Source organism: Coffea arabica, chromosome 6e (genome assembly GCF_036785885.1).
Source record: "Coffea arabica cultivar ET-39 chromosome 6e, Coffea Arabica ET-39 HiFi, whole genome shotgun sequence".
NCBI lineage: Eukaryota > Viridiplantae > Streptophyta > Magnoliopsida > Gentianales > Rubiaceae > Coffea > Coffea arabica.
This window is the reverse complement of record NC_092321.1, coordinates 329,043-350,887: the sequence shown is the minus strand read 5'-3', so window position 1 is coordinate 350,887 and position 21,845 is coordinate 329,043. Positions and strand designations below refer to the sequence as shown.

The following is a 21,845-nucleotide window of genomic DNA, read 5'->3' as shown; positions in this document are numbered from 1 at the left end:
AACAAAAACCTTTTGGCAACTTGCCTTTCTTTACCTCCTTCAAGGCTTCAACACCACCACCAGTGCGAGTGCGAGGGAGGGAGAAGGTGGTGGCCCAAACGCCCAACTTGCCTTTCTTTTCCTCTTTTCTTATTCTGTTTTACCAAACGTTTGGACACATACGTCGAAACGCTCTATATATATTAATACTACAAATTATTTTGTTTTTATTGGCTCACCCTTCAGTTTTACTCGAATAAATAAAAGCCAAAAATCTTGCAGATGCAATGAAATTTTTTCGGTTTCCCGACTTCTTGGGGCTTCTTGGGGTATGGAATGGAACTTCCAAGTTATTTTTTCTGCGAAACCCAAATAAATGAACAAATAGTAGTAAATTGTGAGGGCTCTTCGTAGCTACTCGATCGCAACATGCATGCATGTCTCAGTTGATGCTGCAAGCAAACTCCTTCCATTTTGTTGCTTAAATTCAATGAATCTTGTGAACCCCTCTCTCTCTCTCTCTCTCTCTATATATATATATATATATATATATATATATATATATATATATATATATATAGCGGTAGCCAGCCAGCATTCTAAAAAAGATTTTAATCCTCACGCAGAGGCCGTAAGCCACCATTATTCATTCGTGTTCTTTGTTAACCTGGTCTTAATGCAAAATCCCTTCTCTCCCTCACCACCCAAAAAGAGGCGGAATGGAATTTTGGGGGGATCCTGTCATGTGGACTACAACAGAGAGGATTGTCTTCTTCACCAAAAGTAGCGGTGTCCGAGTTGTTGTCCTCTTTACACACACAGGATTATCTTTGCATCCATTGGCTACTTACTTAATTAAGCAGCTAATTCTACTTGAACGAAAGAAATACGATCGAAGAGGTCAAGAGTCAAAACCTAAAGCCACACTCTTCTCCAATATTCCAAGTTGGCAACCTTTTTATTATGAAGCAAATATTACTATCTAATAGCATTGACATTTAGACAAGACGTTCAATTTTTTTTTTGCTCTTTTTTCAGGCACGATATGAATGATTTTCAATATGAAAGTGGAGCCCTAGGCAGATAGCCAATAATTAAGGTCACAAAGCACATTCTGCCTCTGTCCCGACTCTTGAATAGCATAAGCTTTTGAAATTTCACTTGCCGTTCCTCTTTCCCGTCTCAATCACTTCTTTAATCTGTACTTTAAAAGTTTTTTGCCTTTAAATTTTTATTTTTATTTTTTGGCTTTTTCCTCTTAATTTTCGTTTTCTAGCTATTAATTTGCTCTCGATCGCTTGTCCCGTTGGTGGAGTTCGAAACATAGACTTGCTAGATCGATGATTATTATTTATCAGTGAACTTCTAGTAACTATTTCCTTTGGAAACTGGAAAATCAACGAAGCCGGGTCCGCTCATAACATTTAACTACACGTGATATGGAAAGGTAATATTATTGCCACTTGATTTGGTATATTAATATTTAGCAGGTACAGCGCAGTACTAGGTAATTTCTTTCTGGTATTATATATATATATGTATATATGTGGTTGCTGTTCTCTTCACCCCAAAAAAAAAAAAAAAAAAAAATATATATATATATATATATATATATATATATATATATATATAGACACACACACATACAGACCCGCATGGGACACATTACCACCTCCAAATTAAAGACCACAGTTTGAATATGATTGTCCGCACCAAATATATTCCTTCCCTCAAATTAATTAAGAAGCCCAAGAAAGAAACTCTGCCAAAGAAAAGACCTGCAGCAGGAAGTGATACAAATGAAAAGAACGTCGTTGATAGGATAGGATCAGTGAGTGAGTGAACTCTTCAAACCAAGCAACCAACTTCCCCAGTACCCCTTTTCATTACATTAAACTCAAACACAACAATAATTGTGCACACCAAAAGTGGAACAGCTACAGCAGGTGTGTGTTACAAAGTTTGAAATCTACTACTAGCAGCAAATTAATGTGTGTATACATGCGCAAGTGTACGTATATGATTTGCCAAAGGGGCTTTGGCACTTAAAAAAAAAAAATTAATTAATGGCAGCAATGGATGCTGAACAAAAGCGCTCATATCATATGCATTGTTAGTGGGCTATACGCAGCTTAACTTTTGCATATTTAGTCGTACGACCTCTCTATTTGCAGGAATTATTTATATAATTAGTTTACCATTCATTCATTATATCGTATTTTTGGTCCCTGACGTGACAAAGTACAACTCACAATTTTCAATTCGGTTTTTGAGCTAAAAGAATTAAGTGTGATCCACTGCCCACCCTAGCTCTGTGAGTGTAGGATTAATTAAAGAGTACATATAAATCTGGCATGTGTATGCGCATTCCCAATCTTTGCTGTTCCTTAGCTTGTCCCAAAACAAAACACCATGGTTTTCTTTTGGTCGTTCCTCTAGACCGGTAACTTCCAATGCCGTGGGCCGAGGAGGTCGGAAAACAAACCTAGCTCCAACTCACTCTACCCTCCCTTCACACCGGTTATGACCGGACGTACGCACGCAGCTTTGAAGATACTACCATTCTATGTATATACTATATAAGGTTAGCAGCCCCATTGCCATTGCCATTCATTCATTCCGCACTTTCCCATCTTCCTCTACTCGATCGTATATTATAGTACTAATACATATACTCCCTATCAATTGCATGTATACTCCAACCAAGTTATATATGTTTTACTTAATGTAGAAAGATTGCTGCACGCGTAAAATTTAAAGCAGAATTAATTAAGCTAGATTAAAACTCGTAAGCAATATATAATTTTTTATTGGATTTGTTTAGTTTCTTGGGTCCATCTACTATATGCCTGCTACTCCCCGTTGTCGTTCAGTTCCTAGTACTTGAATCAAACTTCTCATCATGTGCTGCTATCTGCTACATTCTCCCTTTGTTTGTAGCTCCTCATTGTTTTGTTCGTCGCTTCCTCTCTCATGCCGACACGTGCGCTGTGGATGAACTTCGAGGTTTTGAAGGCGTTAACAGCACCATGACAAGCAACCAAGGTAGCCAAGAAGAAATTAGAGACAATGGAAGAGCAAGAGAGAGCAGAGCTTGTGGCTGCCAATTTCTCCAGAGAATATCGGTGAAAGAGGTAAGCCATCCTGACATCACACCATCACTCTCCCTGTATGCTATATATCCGCGCTTCCGCCACCCCATTTCTTTCTCCTCCCCAACTAGCCCGCTAAAGATTACATAGAGATTGGATCACTACTCACTAGTCAAAAGAAAACGGTCCTCTAGGCGCTGGCTAGCAGCAGGAGCAAGCATGCAGATCAGAGGATCAGTTTAATATTATAAGTTTGATTGATGACACCATTTCTTCTTCTTTTTTTTTTTTTTTTTGGGTTTCTGACGCTACTGTTGAGGATGCATGAGTAGTTCTAACTTCTAAGCTGGTGTGTGGTGTAAATTGGGTTTGGTTGCTTTTTTTTTTTTTTTTTTTAAAGGTAAGTTTTGAATTTAGTATCTCTTACTTACTTACTGATAATCCTTCCTATCTTACCACTCAACCCTACTTTTCCTTCCTTACCAATCTTTTAGCTTTTTTCGAGTAATTAATTAATTAAAAGAATGAATAGCCCAGTGTGGTCCATATACTTTCATGTGCACAAGCTAGCTATTTACGAGGTTCATGCTCCCCCAGCAGAAGAAGTACGTAGTTGATCGTTAGAAAAAGAATCAAGCATTTTGGTAAAAGAAGGGCATGTCATATTATAAGTAGTAGTAGTAGTAGTAATTAACATGATTAGTGGCATAAACAAGCAACATTAGCTTAGCGTATCCCAAGCCTAGAAATTAAAAAGCAGACCCTTCCCGATAGACCGGGAAAACATCTACTTTTATGCGATGGTTTGGAATGTATTAGTAGCAGTAAGTCATGATGGTACTACTCTAGCAGCTACATATATAAATATATATCAGAATTAAAGGGGCCGGGGCACTTAGAATCTGGCTGGCTCCCCCACAACACATGTGCGTGCAAAGTGCAAACATGCACATTCTTATCTCACTGAGCAAAAATTAACATGCACGTAATAAAATTTGTGAAGAATTGATTGTTTTGTTCCCCTACTCCCTTACTCATGATCATGATGGGTGATGGGAGGGGAGGGCCAAGTCGTGAGAGGAGCCGGAAGCCCTTTCTTTTGGACTAGTTTCATACTAATTTTACCACATACTGTTTAATTACTTTGTAATATCTCTGCCTCGCTTAATTTTCTTGCTTTCAACTTGGAATATAAAGCTGCTGCCGCGACTTAATTGGTGAGTGGGTGATCTGGCATTCCTTTTGCAAAGATCGGGCGGCAGAACAATTTGGGTCTTAAAATAACCTGTTATTGCCTGCCTGCCTACCAACCAACCCTTGCGGGTCCTTTTTTTTTTCTTTCTTTTTGTACTACTATCCTTTCTTTCCCATTAACATGCTAAGTTTATGTTTATGATAGTAACCCATATGAATGAGTGTATGTGTTCCGAGTTGAAATCACATCACATAATAATTTTGGTCCTGCGTGCTTTCCCTGAGACAGGAAAATTAGATGTATGTACCCATTCATTCATGACAAATTTCAATACCAGCGACCTGAGAAAAACAGTCCTCCTCCTACTAATTAATTGCCAGTAACTAGCTAGAGAAAAGGACGGTCAACTCTCCACGGTGAAGCATGCATGCATGCATATTGCATAATGCATAGGATAGTGGAAATTTGGAGCAGGCGTCTGTAGTTGTAGTTTGTTTGTTTGCTCGTGAGTCGTGACCCCCACTCCTCCCCAACACAGGAAAAAAGGAATATTCAAACTACAATACAATACGTTGTTAAATAAATAATTTTGACCGTCCTGTCCTGTCCTCGATGAAATTTTGCCCTGTTTTTTCGTTCGTTCGTTCGTATTCGTATGTTTTGCAGCAGCTGCCACTAAAACCAGCTGTCTCCGTGGTGGCCACCAAAAATCTCAAATCTGTCTTTGTAGTAGAAAAAATTATGATGCTCAGGTGAGAGAGATCACCAACTTCATTCTGCGTATCACCCGCTAGCTTACCAAGCCAAATTTGCTTTGCTCCAGGGGGCTGTCACGTCATATATAGTTTTATTTTTGTGAAATGAAATGAACATGCTTTGATTATGGATTTGGACCAGCATCAAAGCAATGGGAACATCCTGATCGATCCTCATCTCTGATCTACAGTTTTGTTCATCCAAAGTGCAAATCGATCACGTGTCATTACTTTGATTATCATTATCTTTAAAGCTGAGGGTGGGGAAGGGATTAATTGGACACTGTGAAAATTTGCAGGATGGCAGATGTGTATGTGTGTGCAGGCACGTGAAAATGTGCATCCATCCCACTCTACTCTTACTGTGACCCAACTACTACTGCTACTCTTGCACGCCTTCATCAGCTAGCCCATAATCTCAATTATATTATTATTGTTTCTGCCCGTTGTTTTTTCTTTTTCGCTGTTGGTTATGTAGTAGTATTTTCTATCGAACGACTGATTTACTACTGTTTATTTACTAGCATCGCGTAGTGAGTACGTAGTAATAATAATTTAGATCCGTTGGGGTTTATTAATTACATCATGATGATGATGTAATTAAAGATGACATCATTATTGTCTGAATGATCCATTTAGGGAGTAGCATTAATATATTACGCGTATGAGATTTTTTTTTTTTAGTGTTTGTTTTGAAAAATAAATTGTACGTACGTAATTTAGGTGTGGGAAGAGCTCTTCTCCCTGATGAAGATTGCATTGCCAGTGGCGCTGACGACGTTGCTGGTATTTTCCAAGGGTATCATATCCATGCTCTTCTTGGGCCGCATGGGCAAGACTGAACTTGCCGGAGGCTCCCTTGCCATCGGCTTCGCCAACGTCACCGGCTTCTCCGTCATGAAAGGCCTCTGCATGGGGATGGAACCCATCTGCTCCCAAGCCTACGGCGCCAAGCGATTGTCCGTCCTCTCCCACACCTACATCAAAACCTTCCTCCTCCTCTTCTTCGCCTCCATTCCCATCACCTTTCTCTGGCTCAACGTCGAACCTGTCCTCCTCCGCCTCGGCCAGGACCGCGTCATCTTGCGAGTTGCCAAGGCTTACCTCGTCTACTCCATCCCCGAGTTGATTGCCCACGCTCACATCACCCCCTTGCGCTCCTTCTTGAGGACCCAGGGCCTCAACTCCCCCGCCACCGTTGTCGCCACTTGCTCCACCCTCCTCCACCTCCCCATCACCTACCTCCTTGTATCCCACCTCAACCTCCGGGTCAAGGGCCTTGCCTTGGCTTCCGTCTTCTACACCCTCAACATGAATATCGGCTTGCTCCTCTATCTCGTTTTCTCCAAAGTCGCCATCAAGCCCTGGGTCGGGGCAACCCTCTTCTCCGTCCTCCAAGGCTGGGGGCCCTTGCTCAGCCTCGCCATCCCCAGCCTCTTCTCCGTGTGCTTGGAGTGGTGGTGGTACGAGATCATCCTTTTTATGAGCGGCCTGTTGAGCAACCCGGAGGCCTGCGTCGCCGCCATGGGCATCCTCATCCAGACCACCGGTACCATCTACGTCTTCCCCTTTTCCCTCGGCTTGAGCATCTCCCAGCGCGTCGGCCACGAACTGGGGGCCGGTCAGCCCGCCAGAGCCAGATTTGCCTCCCTCCTCGGTCTCTGCGTCGGACTCGCTTATGGGACGTTAGCCTTCGGCTTGAGTGTGGCCCTGAGGTCTGTTTGGGGAAAGCTGTACACCAGCGACCCCCAGGTTCTGGGCTTAATTGCCGGTGTCCTCCCCATTTTGGGGTTGGCTGAGGTGGGCAATTCTTCTCAGACCGCTGCCTGCGGTGCCCTCACTGGCTCTGCACGCCCTAGGGTCGGCGTCCGCATAAACCTTGCCGCCTTTTACCTGGTGGGGATACCCTGCTCGGTAGTATTTGCATTCAAGCTCAACATAGGTTTCCGGGGGCTGTGGCTGGGTCTGATTGCATCCCAGGCTGCATGCTTGAGCCTCATGGTTTACACCTTGGTCCAAACTGACTGGAAGCACCAGGCCAAGAGGGCTGAGCAGTTGACGCTAGCCGCCCACGGGGACAACGATGATGGGGACGGAGGATCCAACCTTATTCCTTGATACCTTTCCTCTCCAGTATCCGGAATTTTTATTTATTTTTTTTAAAAAAAAAGAACGCTAATTCCCGTTTTGATACAAATTAACCAATAGTACAGCCCAGCCATTCTTAGGAGCACTTGATCCATCGGTTGAAGATATTATTAATGGTTGCGTATTAACCATATATGTACAAAAGTTGGTCCATTTTTTGTCCAAACAAATTTGCGGGTCTGACCACATTCCATCTTAGGAGCGGGGAAATTGCTTGGAGGGTTGCAGAAGTTAGAAATGATCGTGATCGTTACTTATTTGGGAGTAGATTTCATCGCTCATTCGTTAACTTCAATATTCAATTCAGTGTTAGGGGACAGAATTTTTTTTCCTAACCAGCTGGCAGATTGTATATTAATCGCCTTCCCATTCATTAATTCAAAACAGATTCCAACATTTCTTTTCTTGCACACTCTTTTTTAATTTATTTATATATATATATATAACAAGTCAATGTATATATGTTAGTAGGAGTTCTGCCTTGAATGCATACATACATACTTAGGGTTTCATGAATATCCAATGATACTACGTGCATAGCCAAGATAAGTCGATTATTATTTTCCTTTTCAAACGTCATAGTTTATACTGCATTCTAACTTTCAATTGGCAACTCTGCTATAATAATATCATTTTGTGCGCTTTTTTTTTTTTATAAAGATAAATCGATTGTTTGACCAGGGGAACTTTTTTGGGAATGGGGCTGTGTAGGGTAGGCTGCCCCTGTGTTCTTTCTTCTTTCTTTATCTCTTTCCTCCTTGATCAATGCAAGAAGTAATTAACTTCAACAGGAAAATCGGGTTCGTTCTCAAATAAACTCATCTTTGGAGCGTCTGAACATGTATATCTTCTTTGTTTTATTACCCAGATTCGTCGCCTCCTAATCATTAAAGAAGCTAGTCATTGAAAACTGCATGATTTTGTTGTTTGATTTTTTGGCTATTAGAATTTCGTGGACTTATGTTTCAGTTTATGTATGTTGAAATTCGAGAACGAACACGCATACCAAACAAAAATGAGTGTAAAGAGTTAGCATTCTTTTTGTGTACTCGTAATGAGAATATGTGTGCACATAGTTTGTTATAAGCAGCCTGATGCATATGATCTAACTATGTATAAAGTCTTAGCCATGAGTTTGGTGTTAAAATTTTTGTCATCATTTTTACCTCAATTTTACCCTTGCATGAAGAGCACCGTACAACCATCTCATACTCTATACTCCCCACTTTTACATGACTTTTGCTATAACTGTTGCTACTATATATATAGTGCATGTGCTCGCTCCTTCAGATTTTATATATCCAAGACTTGCTGCCATCTTCAATCAAATGGCCAGGAAAGAAGAAAATCATCAACAACCTATTAATCGCAACTACTTATACGCGTACTTCACTTAATCATTAACTGTCTTTTTTCTTTTTTTTTTACTAACCATTAACTTCTACCATTTTTATTATACAAAAGTTTTACTGTAATTTTCTTTTGAATATGCACATCATAGGTGTGTTTTTTTACACTAGGATTAATAACGAGTGCATGTATGTACATGGCAAACTTCTATTTTGATAAGATTCCATCTTTCACGTGTGGCATATATTTAGAAGAGCCCGTGTGCAGATTTTGATACCGCAAGCATGAAAATATAAACCCTACTCTCCAATCTTCCAACTTAATATGAAAATAAAAGAAACCAATTTTATGATATGACAACGATTCTTAGCCTTATAAAGTGATCAAATTGTCCCAATTATCCAATATGCTATATTTCCAGGCAGTCGTAACTTCTAAATCGACAAAGCGGCCCCAAGACTCGAGTGAAGGGCAGTGACGAGGTGAATTCTGGTCAAATGAATCGAGTCGAGAGCGCACGAGTTCACCTGTCAAAAATCAGGTAGGCGGGGTCTTGTCCTCCGATCTCACTCTAATGCTTAAGTTAGTTATGGTTCAAGGGTTTAATATACAAGTTAGATTACGTACTTCATTTGGGAGTATTAGATAAATATTCATAATACTCATATCTAGGGAAGAAATGATGAGATCTACCTTCTACCTGATATCAGCCTTAGAGCAACAGTGTCAGGTGTACGTCTAATCAGTAGAGTGACTAGCATTCAAATCACTCTATCAATCATGAATCATGCAAATAGTTGAGATGTTGGTAGTCCTGAGTAAGGGAAAAAATGAGGTAGGACGCCTTTTCAGTATCACCTTATTGATCACTCCATCATCTGAAGATGTCCGAGACGAGATGTCTATTGTCGACAAGGAGTGAACGGACTAATGAAGGGCCGATATCCACAGGTGGAATGGATAAAATTGAACTAGGATCAAGAAGGCCCGCGAGGACGCTTTTGCATTCCATAGAAGAAGCATGAGGGCCCCGATATATGCAACACGTATCCTAATCCTAATGAAAGTTGGAGTCGGGATCCCGGGACCATAATTTTGCGTTTGAGAAAATTAAAGAGAGGAGAGTGGAGAGGAACGTGAAGTTGGATCACAGTGTTAAAATATTAGCACGAGTATACTTAATTTTTGATATAGGGCAGTCGGAGTTTGGGTCTGACTCAGCTTATACCTTTTGAAATATTATCGTAGCCATAAGAAAAAAAAACCCATGGAATCGGTTAATCACTTCTCTTCCTAAATCCACTTTTCAACGAGGGACATGGGAAAAAAAAAAAAAAAGGAAAACGATGATGGTGGACACGTTTTTTCCGTCGCTAGATAGTCACCATCAAAGGTAGGTTTGAATTTTTATGCGGATGTTGCCGACATGGATTCCATCAGACGGAGCCCTCAAAACTGGCTTTAATATCAGCACATGTATTTTGAGATTTTGCTACTTGATTAAATGTGGGTAGAGCAGTAAATTGTAATATGTCGTCAATTCGCATGACAATTTCAGTATGATTCAAATGTATTGATGAGCGTTTACTAAATCTAATACGGTATGGTGACATCACAATTCCTAGGGTAACCAATCAAATGCTTCGAATAGACGTATGACCGACTAAATTGATATGATTAATAACAACGAACGAAAGTAATGGTGTCCAAACAAATATGAAGGACTAAGGAACGGGAATTGCATTATAATTCTTGGTATGGTTAATGTTGGAGCAGCGTAGTGCATGCGGTGTTGATGCCACGCAAATTCGTCCTTTAACCATTACAATACATGTAATTTTTGGGTCCGTAGTGTTTTTAGAAGTGTTTTTTAAAAATTTTACTGTTCGTTTGTATTTGAAAATTTTGAACGGTAGATGATTCATTTGGATTAGATATTTTTGAAATGTATTTTAGGCTTTTTTAAAAATTAAAATTTTATTGAAATATTTTTAGAATTTATTAAAAATGTCTTACCATCACCAATTGGTATGGCCATTACTGTCTTTCTCTCTTTCCTCCTCTCTTCTCATCTCCCTTTCTTTTTTCCGACAACCCCAAACAGGGAGGAGGAAAAGGTGGGTTGCTGGGGAACAGGGAAGGAGGGGAAAGAAGGCAAGGGGAGAAGGAAGAAAGGAAAAGAGGAGGATGAATGAGAAAGAGGTAGAGAAAGGAGATAGGAGGAGGGGGGAAGGGGTGGTAATGCGATAGAGGAGAGATAATGGCAGTGATAGGTGTGGTAAGTAGGAGAAGGAAGAGATAGTAATTTTTTTATTTATTCATTTATTTTTTGGTATTTTTGTTATGTGTATTTAAAATTGTGTGTATTTGAAGTATTTTCAGAGTTAAAGCTAGTTTTTTGGAAAACTGGGCAATCCAAGCAGTTATTATAATCGCCTCAAAATAAAAATACCAGTCAATTTGCGCTTCAGGTGGAAAATAGCTAAATAAGAAAGGGTAACATTATATGAATTCACTTTTTTCTAGCTCAACATTCCATGTTGATGCAACATTTATCCAATAACTATATCACGTGATTTTTGAAAAGACAAACAAATATTTTTCATAATTCTCAAAATATCAATGTCTTTCTTATTAGAAAAATGGGCATTATAAAATTCAAGCAATGTCTTCCCTATTAGAAGTTAGGACTACAAACGAATCGAATCTGTTAGACTCGATTCAAAGTTTTGGGTTCGAACTTGAGAATTCCATACGAACATAAGATTTAAACTTGAATTTGGTTCGATTTAACATTCAATACATTTGAGTTCCATCAGAAACTCAAATTTTTGTTTTAATTTTTAATTTTTAATATTATTTTATCAATAATACACATACAATATCTATAAAATAAAATAATAAATGTATAATTACTTATAAAATATTTATAAAATATTAAATATAAAATATAAAAATTATTCGAACCTAATAGAGTCGAATATGTATGAATTTGAATTCGATTCGATATTTTAATTAAATTCTAATACCAATTCAAATTCGAGTTCTAGCTTGTTCAAAGTCAAACTTGAATCGAATTTTTAAGGAATCAAACCCAAAATGTTTGTCAAGGCTTGATTCTTTGATAGCTTTATTTCCTATAACATTTAGAATTGGATAACATCATAAGATAATGCGGGAAACTAGTATCACAACACCAAAATATACGATAGGATGATAATTTTTTTTTTTTAAAAAAAAGGTGAAACCTAACGACTTATCCGCATAATATGAAATTTACTGTTAGTCACCTTTTAAAACTTAGAAGGAATGTCTCCACTTTTTCAAGAAATTTTAGAGGCAATGCAAGCAGTATTTGTTAAAGAAGCAACAGTTCCTTTTTTTTTTTTTTCAGAGAAACGGCGAGGTGGTTTAGATAATGTAGACGTACTTAAAAATGAAATATAAGAAGAAGCACCAATTTCATACTTCATAATCAAGGAAACTTTTATGAGCTCGTAAGTTGCTCTTCAACTTTCAAGGTTTCGTCAGGGCCGAAGCATACATGCACTTATTAATTTCTAGTGCCTTTTTCTTTTATATGAACGGATCACATTCACTCCTCTTTTTTAATCTTTTTTCCGCTTTTGTTCTGTAATGTGGGTGGTTTTAATTATGAGGTAAAGTGGTTAAGTTATCTGAGTGGCTGCCCATCTGATAAAGCATCTTACTTTGGCACTTGATTGTTTCCAAAGGCAAATGCAATAATCAATTCATAGTGTTTGGATTGTTACTTTTTAAACTAATATTTTTGTAGTCTGTTATTATCATGTTTTCCTTTTTTTGTTAAATTTTTAACTATCTTTTTAATAAAATTAAAAATTTTATCGAATTATCTTCAATCCAGAGAACCATTGTACTGTCGTTTCTAATTTTCGTTAAGCAATGGGAACCAAATTATTTTTAGTGCTCCTGCATTTTTTGTTTTTACACATTTACTGTTGGAATTACACTAATCAGCAACGCTGCATGTACTCAGTTCGGCAAGATGGATCCGGATTGGCAAATGAATTTGTCTTTTCATACCATTATGATGAGTAAAAATACAAAGCTGTGCCTAGCGCATTTTTGTCATGTCCTCCTGTCAACCCGGGTTTCAACCTCTTCTGGAACATCTGTCTGTCGTACAAGCGTTGCTTAGTGCGTCTTACCTCTTTATGTGATTGACGGACTATTGCACGAGTCGAAATTTACCCAATGTGCACTTTTAGATAGCAGCCAGTTATTGCACGAGATGAAATTTACTCAATGTGCACTTTCGAGTAACAGATGCAGATTCTCTTATCAATAAAAAAATATATTTATATATAAAGCAATGAGCTATCGAATCACTTGGTTCGTTGACTGGTCTCTGAGTTAAATTACTACTTATTTGGTCATAGCCAATTCAAAGGAAGATTAAAGAACTTTGTAATACGAAGATTGAATTCAGTAATCCAATTTAGCAGCCTGTGTAACAATTGCATAAATCATACCTGCCTGTATTAAAGGAGACAACTTATACATTGTATTCTAGTAGGTCTATGTACCAAAATTCAGAGTTGCTTCCAAAAAAAAAAGTACCATGGTTTAAGAGAGATTTATAGATGACACGCCACGTTCCTTCACGCTTTATATATATATATATATATATATATATATATGGGCTACTCCCACGTTTACTCTCAAAATTATACCAATTGTCCTTAGTATTTTGCTTATGTTAAATTTTAGTACCTCAAAATTGAAATAATCAATTTTAGTTCCTAACATATAGATGGATCATTTCTAGTCTTTCATCACCCTTCCAGTCAAATTTTTGCCAGAATAAATTACGGACACATTAGTGACCAATTTTGACGGACAAATTTAAAATTTTACTTATTACATTAGTTCAAATATAAAGGTGCAATGGCTAAATCTTTCCCCCTCTTTTACCCATCCATCATCCCCTCTCTCTTTCTTCCTCTCCCTTTTTCCATCTCCGCCACTTTCCCTATTTTTTCTTCCCTTTCTTCTCCCTCTTCCCCCCTATCATCATTCCCCACTATCCTCTCACTTTTTTAACTCTCTTCCCTTCCACCATTACCAACAACTTTTTACTATCCATCGTCATCATCACTATACTCTCCTAAGACTCCTATCACTACCACCACTTCCTTCTTTTCTCCTCTCATTCCTCTTCCTCCTCTTATGCCTCTTCCTTCTCTTCTCTCTCCTCTTTCTTCGTCCCTTTCCTCCCCTTTTCTCCTTTTTCTTCCTTGCATATAAAAGTGTTTATCAGTCGGTAATCAGTAAAAAAAAAATCAATTTTGTTAACAGGGTCAAAATCTAAGTATTATCCAAATTTTTATTTGATAATTGAATTTTGATCGAATAGCCAGTATTTCGGTAAAATATCCATAATTTTAGATTGATTTTTTAATCTAAATTAGTTAAGTATATTTAATATGAAATTAACAATATTAAAGTTATTAATATGTTAATTAATACATTTTTAAGGTCACATATTTGTTTATAAGTATAAATTATAACTTATATCATTATTGACTAGTACATTAATATACAATACGATATATTAGTAGGTATGATATTTATAAAATATTTAATTAAAATATGAAATTTGATAATTTGATCAATAATCAGGAATTTGAGAATCAAATTTTAATATTTATTCCCAATTTGTTTTACCAAATTTTAAGATTGGATATTAATCCATTTTCCTAAATTTCATTTTACCAATATCCGATTTTTGATCTAAATTAGATTGATCAATATTCAATTTTTTTTTCCAAAGTGTGAACACTCCTACTTACACATGCCTCTCGACCCCCTTCCTCTAGGACTAGATTCGGTCGCAACTTGGCTAGGTAGAGGAAAGGAATGGAAATAAGGAAGATAAGGGAAGGGGAGATGGAAAGAATGAATGAAAATGAGGAAAGAATAGGAAGATAGAGAGGGTGAGGAAGAAAAGGATGGTGGTGGAAGAAAAAAAATGAGTAATATGGATTTAAGTTTGCGAAATTATGGTTTATAAGAAGAATCATTAGGAGAAATGGTGCAGTAAATGAGAAATTAGGTCAATATTAAGCGAGTAGCCAAATTTACCTTTCAACTACGTGATAGGTGACAAGAAATAAAAAAATGAGTGCTTTCTATATGTTAGAAATTAAAATCAATTATTTTAATTTTTTTTTTCAACACAGAGGTATTCCAGTCATTATCGGACTAATCCCTTGGGCTGTACATAGCCCCCCGCCCAAGGATGTACAGCAATTTCGGGCAGCAAAGTTTGAACTGGTGACCTACAAGATATTACCGCGTGTGATCATCAGCTAAGCTTCATGCGGGGCGATTATTTTAATTTTGAGAGACTAAAATTTGGCATGTACAATACGTAGGAGACGGTTGGCGCGATTTTTCCAATTTGGAAATCTGCAATCGGCTCAAGATGATAAGTGAAAGGTATGGCTCAACCAGACGGTCAGCGGTGGATTGTTTTGCGGATAATGGTGAAATAAATATAGAGAGAGAGTATAAACTATCCTTATCATACTAATACATGACAAGAGTCAAATCAAAACACCTACCTATTAGAATGCACAAACAAAATATTCAATATGAGCATAATGATGTATTAATATTAAATTTCTATATACTGATAATATGTGTACACTCTCAAACTTGGGCATATATTTTATGTACAAAATTTAGATTTTAAATTCAAGTTAAAATTAATTATCATGCATCAAAATCCAATATTTTATACTTTAGAAAATCTTCTTATTACAACGGCGGTATCAATATGAGCAGGTAACAATTCATTAACATTTCAACCTAACTCTTAATCACAGAAGTAACTAAGCTTATATTTCGTAAGAGTTTAACCTAGAGTCTAAGTTAAACAGGTTTAACATGACCTGAATATAAGTAGGTCACTATTGGATTGACCTGTTAACGGCAAAATGTAAACGGATTGGATTGGGGTTGACACGATAACTGAATAGTACATCTTCTCTCAAGCTTGTTAATTTTTTCTTACGATTTGTTATTATGACAATCATGCCTGGTTATGTATGGAAGTATGAAACTTTTAAATTTGTTTTATGTCTTCAAAAAATTTGAAAACTCTTAAATTATGTGTTTTATCATGTACTATTTTATACTAGATTTTTCTTTCAATTAAAACTTGGCGTTGAAATTTTGGAACTGCTTTTACGTTTTAAAATTTGAAGACTTTATTATATGTTTCTTGGCAATAAAATCTCTTTAATAACAAGATTAAATAGGTTAGGGCGTGTTTCAGACGGATTTATTTGACAAGGATTATTGTCGTTCAAAATGCTTAATAGGTTAAAGTAAACGGACTTGGTTTGTATTAATCTGTTAACAAGCTGTTTATGACGCGAAAGTTTAGCAAGTCTGGTTTGAGTTAAAATTTTTTGACAAAAATGACACAATTTAACTCGGCTTCACCCGACTCATTGCCACTCTAAGCTAAGCTGGTGTAGTTGCTCGGACGACGTGCGCTAAACCTACTACTACATGGATTATATTTAGTCGGGGAGTCAAACATGGAGAGAGTGGAAGGCGAGGGACGGGAGGGGCTTTGGCTTTGCTAGCTGCGCGGTATTTTTAGTCCACTTGTAGTGCCGGCCCTCCGCCTATAAAACTGGTCTTCTTCTTAGTAGCACAGCGGTGCAACCAGAGTAGCGGTAGTCGTAACGCCGCAATCCACGTGTCCTAAAACCATTGGGAGCACGCCGACGTCAGCACCTCGTTCCATTTCGTTCTAGTCCCTCCCTATTTTCTATGCCATCCCCCAGTATTGACTAACTGACTATTGAGTATAGTATACGACTGGTAAGGAAAGGGCTGGAAAATCATTACTCCCCGCTCCTCTCAGCCCAACAACACCCGAATCCATCGGGGCCGCCGGTGGGGTGGTGGATTTCTTCTCGTAACTCTCTCTCTCTCTCTCTGTCGGTTTTGTTAAAAATTAAAAATTTTAAAAAGTTTTCCGGGGGGGTTTGGTGCAAGCTAACTTGTGGGTGGGTTGGGTCTTTATTCTAGGGCTTGAGATTGTCAAGAGATTTTTTTTTTTTTTTTTTGAGTCTCTACGCAGGAGGAGGAGGAGCTACTCTTTTATGTAAACAAAAACTACTATTGAGGATATAAATACTTTCCTATATTGGGACATATCGGCAACTGCTAAGTTTCTTTCCATCTCTCTCTCTATCTTTCTTTTCTCTCACCGTCTCTGTCTTCCTCAAAAAAAATATACACTCCCCTCACTTTCTTTGTTGCTTCGGTTTAGGGGTTTGCCCTCTCTCTCTCTCTCTGAGTGTGAAAAGAAAATTTGTGCTTACTTAATTACCACGTTTACCGGAGCTTCAAGTGCACGTTTAATTTTCTCAACCCATCAGTTTTTTTTTCCCTTACATATATCAAAACAACGGGTCATCCTATCTTCCCAGCGAAAATCTGTCGATGCTCTGATCTTCGGGTCATAAAGATTGAGCCTGCTGATCGATTTCTGGTTTTGGACTCTTGTTTCAATTTCTATAAGATTTATTTGGAAACTCAATTTTCGTTTTCGTTCCCTCCTGCTAGTTGAATGGTAGTCTGTTGAAGAGTGTAAAATCTGTCTCATGCTAGTCATATACTGACTGCTATTTAAAATATATATTTAAAAAAAAACTACTATCTTCTACTGAAGCAATATAACAGTTCTTCTGTTTATACTAGACGATGTATTGCTCAAACCACATAAAGGGTGCAATTCTATTGTATGCGTCGGTCCCTTCTTTTGTTTGTCCTTGATCAGGGCTTGATAAACCACTGACCCAAAAAAAAAAAATTTTAATTACTGCTAGACACAATTGGTTAGATGATGATTGCGGATATGTGTCCTCGAGGACTGGCTGCAACAGAATTTAGTTACAGGATACATTGGGGTGATTTTTAACTTCAGTTTGGGGAGAAATGGTCGTTTGGTAGGAGGGGGGAAAACAGTGGTGATTGTAATAATTTGGGATAAGGTAGGCTGGTCTGAGCGTTTTTGGATGTGAGGCTCTTTTAGTATGAAGCACTCGGGGATTAGCTGAGTGATTGTTTTGCAACCATGAGTTGCAGTGACAAGTATAACAGAGGAGAACAGAGGGACTGCGAAACACCAGTTGTCGGTTGTGAATCAGATGAGGGTGCCTCCAGGAATGGATCAACAACAACCGCAACCTCCCCACATTTTTGTATTGATCAAAAAGTTCTCGTTGACCCTAAACAGCTCTTTATTGGATCAAAGATTGGTGAGGGAGCTCATGGAAAAGTTTACCAAGGGAGGTATGCCTAATCTACTCAAACTTGCAGCTTCTTGATGAATTTAGTTATTTTTTGCTTCACATTCACTATTGAGAAAGTTCGTTTATGTCTAACTCATTCGAAAGAATTTGGATATCCTGCCATTCGATGCTTGTCTTGCTGTATGCCTCTCTTTCTTTATCTGTGAGCTCATCATGTTGCATTTTGTGCACTATCTATGATATTAAGGTGGGAGCAATTTTCTTCTGCTCGTCAGGGTGCAATTACTTCATGATTTTTAGTGTTTGGAGAATTCAGTAGCATTCTCGCGACCAAATGTTTGAACTCTTATAGGAGGATACTGCTTTATTGGTTCCTAGTTAGATTTATGTCATAGTCAAGGGGAACTAATAGTCAAGGAAAACTCAGACATGCATTTCAGTAAAACTGGTTGTGCCCTTCCAGAAAAGTGGTTACCGTTTCAAATCCTGGGAGCTTGCCAATCAGATTAAGGAATTTGCTTTTTGATGTGTGCATTTGTCTTGGTTGTTTTGAAAATCTGCTACATTCACGCAGGTATGGAGATCGAATTGTTGCCATAAAGGTCCTCAATCATGGCAACAATTCTGAAGAAAGGACTGCACTTGAAGGTCGTTTTGCCCGAGAAGTGACAATGATGTCAAGAGTTAAGCATGAAAATCTTGTGAAGGTGAGTACTTTGGTTATTGCATTTTAATTTTGAATGCTTAAGAGCCACCAAGCTGGTTCCATCGAATTGAGTTTTTTAGCCAGTCTTTGTGCTGTTAGTTGGTTTTCTTAACGAGTGTTGCTCTTATGTAGTAGCTGTAATTGTTGAGATTTCAGTCTATTATGTAACTTGTAAGCACAGATTCATGTCAATTTCCACTTCTATGAATTCGTATCTAGTTACCGTTTAACATTTATTTGCCTTTGCAGTTTATTGGAGCGTGTAAAGATCCCTTGATGGTGTTAGTTACAGAGCTATTACCAGGCATGTCACTTCGAAAGTATTTGGTCAGCATCCGTCCAAAGCAGTTGGATCTTCGTGTGGCACTAAATTATGCCCTTGACATTGCTCGAGCTATGGATTGTTTACATGCTAATGGGATTATCCATAGAGATCTTAAACCTGGTATCTCATGGCTTGCTGATCTGTACAAGACTTTTGTTTCTATTGTAACCACTTGTTGTCATGTGAATAAATTTTATAAATAATACCTCTTCTTGTTCCTTTAAGTGCACCCGCATATTGGGGGCAAATTCTTTGTCTAATGGTGTCTCTACTTGATATCTAAATGACTCTTAAGACATTGAACATGATTTCCTAAATGGGGGCAAATGCTTTGTCTAATGGTGTCTCTACTTGATATCTAAATAACTCTTTAAGACAGTGAACATGATTTCTTTCATTTCCCCTTTCACGTCCGTTGTTTAGGTATTTATGTTGAGGGCTTGCTATCTAAATGAAGAGTGCCAATCTAGGACTTGCATAATGTGGTTCTTGAATTGAGTCCGGTTTAAGCTGGTACTTTGCTTTTATGTGATGAGATCAGACTGTTTGCGGACCCTTTTTTCTGGTTTGCACTGGCAATCTTTTGGTGTAGCTTTTATTTCTGCTTTTACCAATGATGAATATATTAGGGAAATTATATATGCAGATAACTTGTTGCTTACGGCCAATCAGCAGTCTGTGAAGCTAGCAGATTTTGGCCTTGCAAGGGAAGAATCTGTAACCGAAATGATGACTGCAGAAACAGGGACATATCGTTGGATGGCCCCTGAGGTTTGTTCAACTTTTTTTCGCTTTAGTTTGCCCTTTATCTGAGGACAAGTTATCTGGAGCTGACTTCCAAATTGATCCAATGAAGAAGATTATTTCGTTCTTTTAGTTATTTCACATCTCTCTCAACTATTGGTATGACAATGAGGAGCCCTAACAGGTCTTTTTTCTCTGTTGACCACTTTTATCATGATCTTCAACGGCCTTATTGTGGGCCTTCTGCTAGCTTTGCAAATAAATGATTTTATTCTCTCTTTCATTTCTTCCTCTTTTATTTTTTATTTTTATTTTTTTTAAATTTTTGGGTGCTGTCCTTTGTTACTGATCGGTATGAGAGGTGCATGTATATGCTTGCAACATGTTTGACTTTTTGCATTCCATTGTCAAGTGCTTTTCTTCAACCATCTAAACTTCTTGTTGCAGTTGTACAGCACTGTTACCCTGCGTCAGGGAGAGAAGAAGCATTACAATAATAAGGTAGATGTTTACAGTTTTGGGATTGTTTTTTGGAAACTACTGACGAACCGTATGCCGTTTGAAGGAATGTCAAATTTGCAGGCTGCTTATGCTGCTGCTTTTAAGGTGCATTAACTATCGATGGTCTTTGTGTTCAATTCTTACTGTTTCTTATTTTTCTGGATTAACTTTCCTACGGATAATGAAGTACTACTTTTTCCTGAATTCATTTCTAAAATGTTTGTCAAGGAAACTTGTCGTGTTTCAATCAATCTATACAATTTTCTTGTCAAAGCCACTTTTGTATACTTTGTTGGTATGCTGTTGTTGATTCTTTGGTTGAGTCAGCATTCAATGCTCTTGTGAGTGGGTCATACCTGGATAATGCATCTTACTAGTAACTGATCCAGGTATGCTTGCCAATTAATGAGTTCATTGGTTTGTTGAAAGTTTCACCACCTTTTGCCATGCGCTCTGTTCATTTTACAACTGACTTATTGGTTATGGCAGTTCTATGAGCAAGCATTTGCTTTTAAGACATTGGAGCTTTTTACTTGATACATGTGGTATGATCATTTCTGATGTGTATATGTGGACCATGTTTGTCTTGCTACGTTGTTAAATGGCCAATTTTCTGCAACCTAATTAGCTTGCAAGTTTACTGGAATTTGTGAGTCTTGTTGGTGTGATTCAGCTGATTCAAATGGTCTCCCCTCCACATGGCATGATGCTGCAACTTATGCAAGCTAAGCCACCACAAATTTTGTTTTCATGACAAAACATGTCAGTCTCTTGTATGGTTCAGAAAATTACGTGATCGTGGTGTGCAAACCTATTGCGATACCATGTAAGTTGCAGTTTTGGTTCGACTCAGTGCCACCCTTGGAACATTTTATGTATTTTAAAGCATCCAATCAGTTTTAGGCTGTTTGCGTGTGTTCGCTGTTTTCTCTTCTTGGTGAAAGAAATCACCGTGTTACATTAGTGTCTGATATTCATCATGTATTGCATTGAACATGCAGCAAGAGAGGCCTTCCATTCCAGAAGACATTTCCCCTGATCTCGCTTTCATTATGCAGTCATGCTGGGTTGAGGATCCCAATCTGCGACCTAGCTTCAGCCAAATCATCAGGATGCTGAACGAATTTCTCTTTGCACTGCCGCCACCAGAACCATCTTTGCAGGAAGCCCGGTCCAATGAAGCAACAGTTACAAGTAATGGCAGTATTGCAGAACTTTCTGCGCGAGCTAGAGGGAAATTTGCCTTTCTGCGTCAGCTCTTTGCTGCAAAGAAGGCAAGAAACTCACAGTAACCGAGTGATTGCCTAGATGCTTTTTGACCTGTTTCGACAATGGAAAAGAAAGCAAGCCTTGCAGGTTTTTGAAGCAGAAGTAGAATCGTTATGCAGTCTTGATTCATTAGAAGGACAAGTTTGAAAAGTATCTAATACAATCTGTAATTATCTGCAAACTTGTTGAGGAAAAATATATATAGATGAATGACTATTTCTAAGCTCAGGCCACTTGATTCCACTTGAGCGGTGCTGTTGTTTGAAAATGCTTGCTGGCCAAATTAGTACTGATGCACGGCGGTTATGTAGCTGGTTGATGGGGAAATGTTCCGGTTTTCTTTGGGGGGGTGGGGGGTTATATGATCTTGCTAGTGTTACTACACGGTATAAAAGGGGCCTTATTGTATAAACTCCTGAGATTATCCTCCCTGTTCGATAAAATTGGCGGAAGAAAAGTCA

The 21,845-nt window shown here is 38.1% G+C and overlaps 2 protein-coding genes across 7 annotated transcripts; both read left to right on the top strand.

Annotated features, from left to right (window-relative positions):
- Positions 1-2,387: 2,387 nt before the first annotated feature.
- Positions 2,388-7,543, top strand: LOC113695568 (protein DETOXIFICATION 53-like). The gene is made up of 3 exons (XM_072056376.1): positions 2,388-2,563; positions 2,920-3,113; positions 5,745-7,543. Exons 2-3 carry the CDS (start codon positions 3,009-3,011, stop codon positions 7,137-7,139), a joined length of 1,500 nt encoding a protein of 499 aa, XP_071912477.1. The 5' UTR covers positions 2,388-2,563; positions 2,920-3,008; the 3' UTR covers positions 7,140-7,543.
- An 8,584-nt stretch (positions 7,544-16,127) lies between these two features.
- Positions 16,128-21,612, top strand: LOC113695915 (serine/threonine-protein kinase STY13-like). 6 transcript variants are annotated; one of them, XR_011816601.1, is made up of 7 exons: positions 16,128-17,879; positions 18,414-18,546; positions 18,795-18,990; positions 19,517-19,641; positions 20,062-20,220; positions 20,789-20,941; positions 21,117-21,219. XR_011816601.1 is itself a non-coding variant. In XM_027215122.2 (6 exons), the coding sequence occupies exons 1-6, from the start codon at positions 17,662-17,664 to the stop codon at positions 21,405-21,407; spliced, it is 960 nt and encodes a 319-aa protein (XP_027070923.1). In that variant the 5' UTR covers positions 16,128-17,661; the 3' UTR covers positions 21,408-21,612. The 6 variants fall into 6 exon arrangements, 5 of the variants coding, with proteins under 5 accessions (XP_027070923.1, XP_027070922.1, XP_027070921.2 ...); XM_027215122.2 differs by lacking the exon at positions 20,789-20,941 and having other exon boundaries at positions 20,062-20,115; positions 21,174-21,612; XM_027215121.2 differs by lacking the exon at positions 20,789-20,941 and having other exon boundaries at positions 20,062-20,115; positions 21,117-21,612.
- The last annotated feature ends 233 nt before the right edge of the window (positions 21,613-21,845 follow it).

Coding starts and splice junctions, on each gene's coding strand:
- LOC113695568 (XM_072056376.1), top strand. CDS start 3,009: ATGACAAGCAACCAAGGTAGCCAAGAAGAAATTAGAGACAATGGAAGA. Junction 3,114..5,744: donor AGAGAATATCGGTGAAAGAG/GTAAGCCATCCT, acceptor TACGTAATTTAG/GTGTGGGAAGAGCTCTTCTC.
- LOC113695915 (XM_027215118.2), top strand. CDS start 17,662: ATGAGTTGCAGTGACAAGTATAACAGAGGAGAACAGAGGGACTGCGAA. Junction 18,547..18,794: donor AGCATGAAAATCTTGTGAAG/GTGAGTACTTTG, acceptor TTGCCTTTGCAG/TTTATTGGAGCGTGTAAAGA. Junction 19,642..20,061: donor ATCGTTGGATGGCCCCTGAG/GTTTGTTCAACT, acceptor TTCTTGTTGCAG/TTGTACAGCACTGTTACCCT.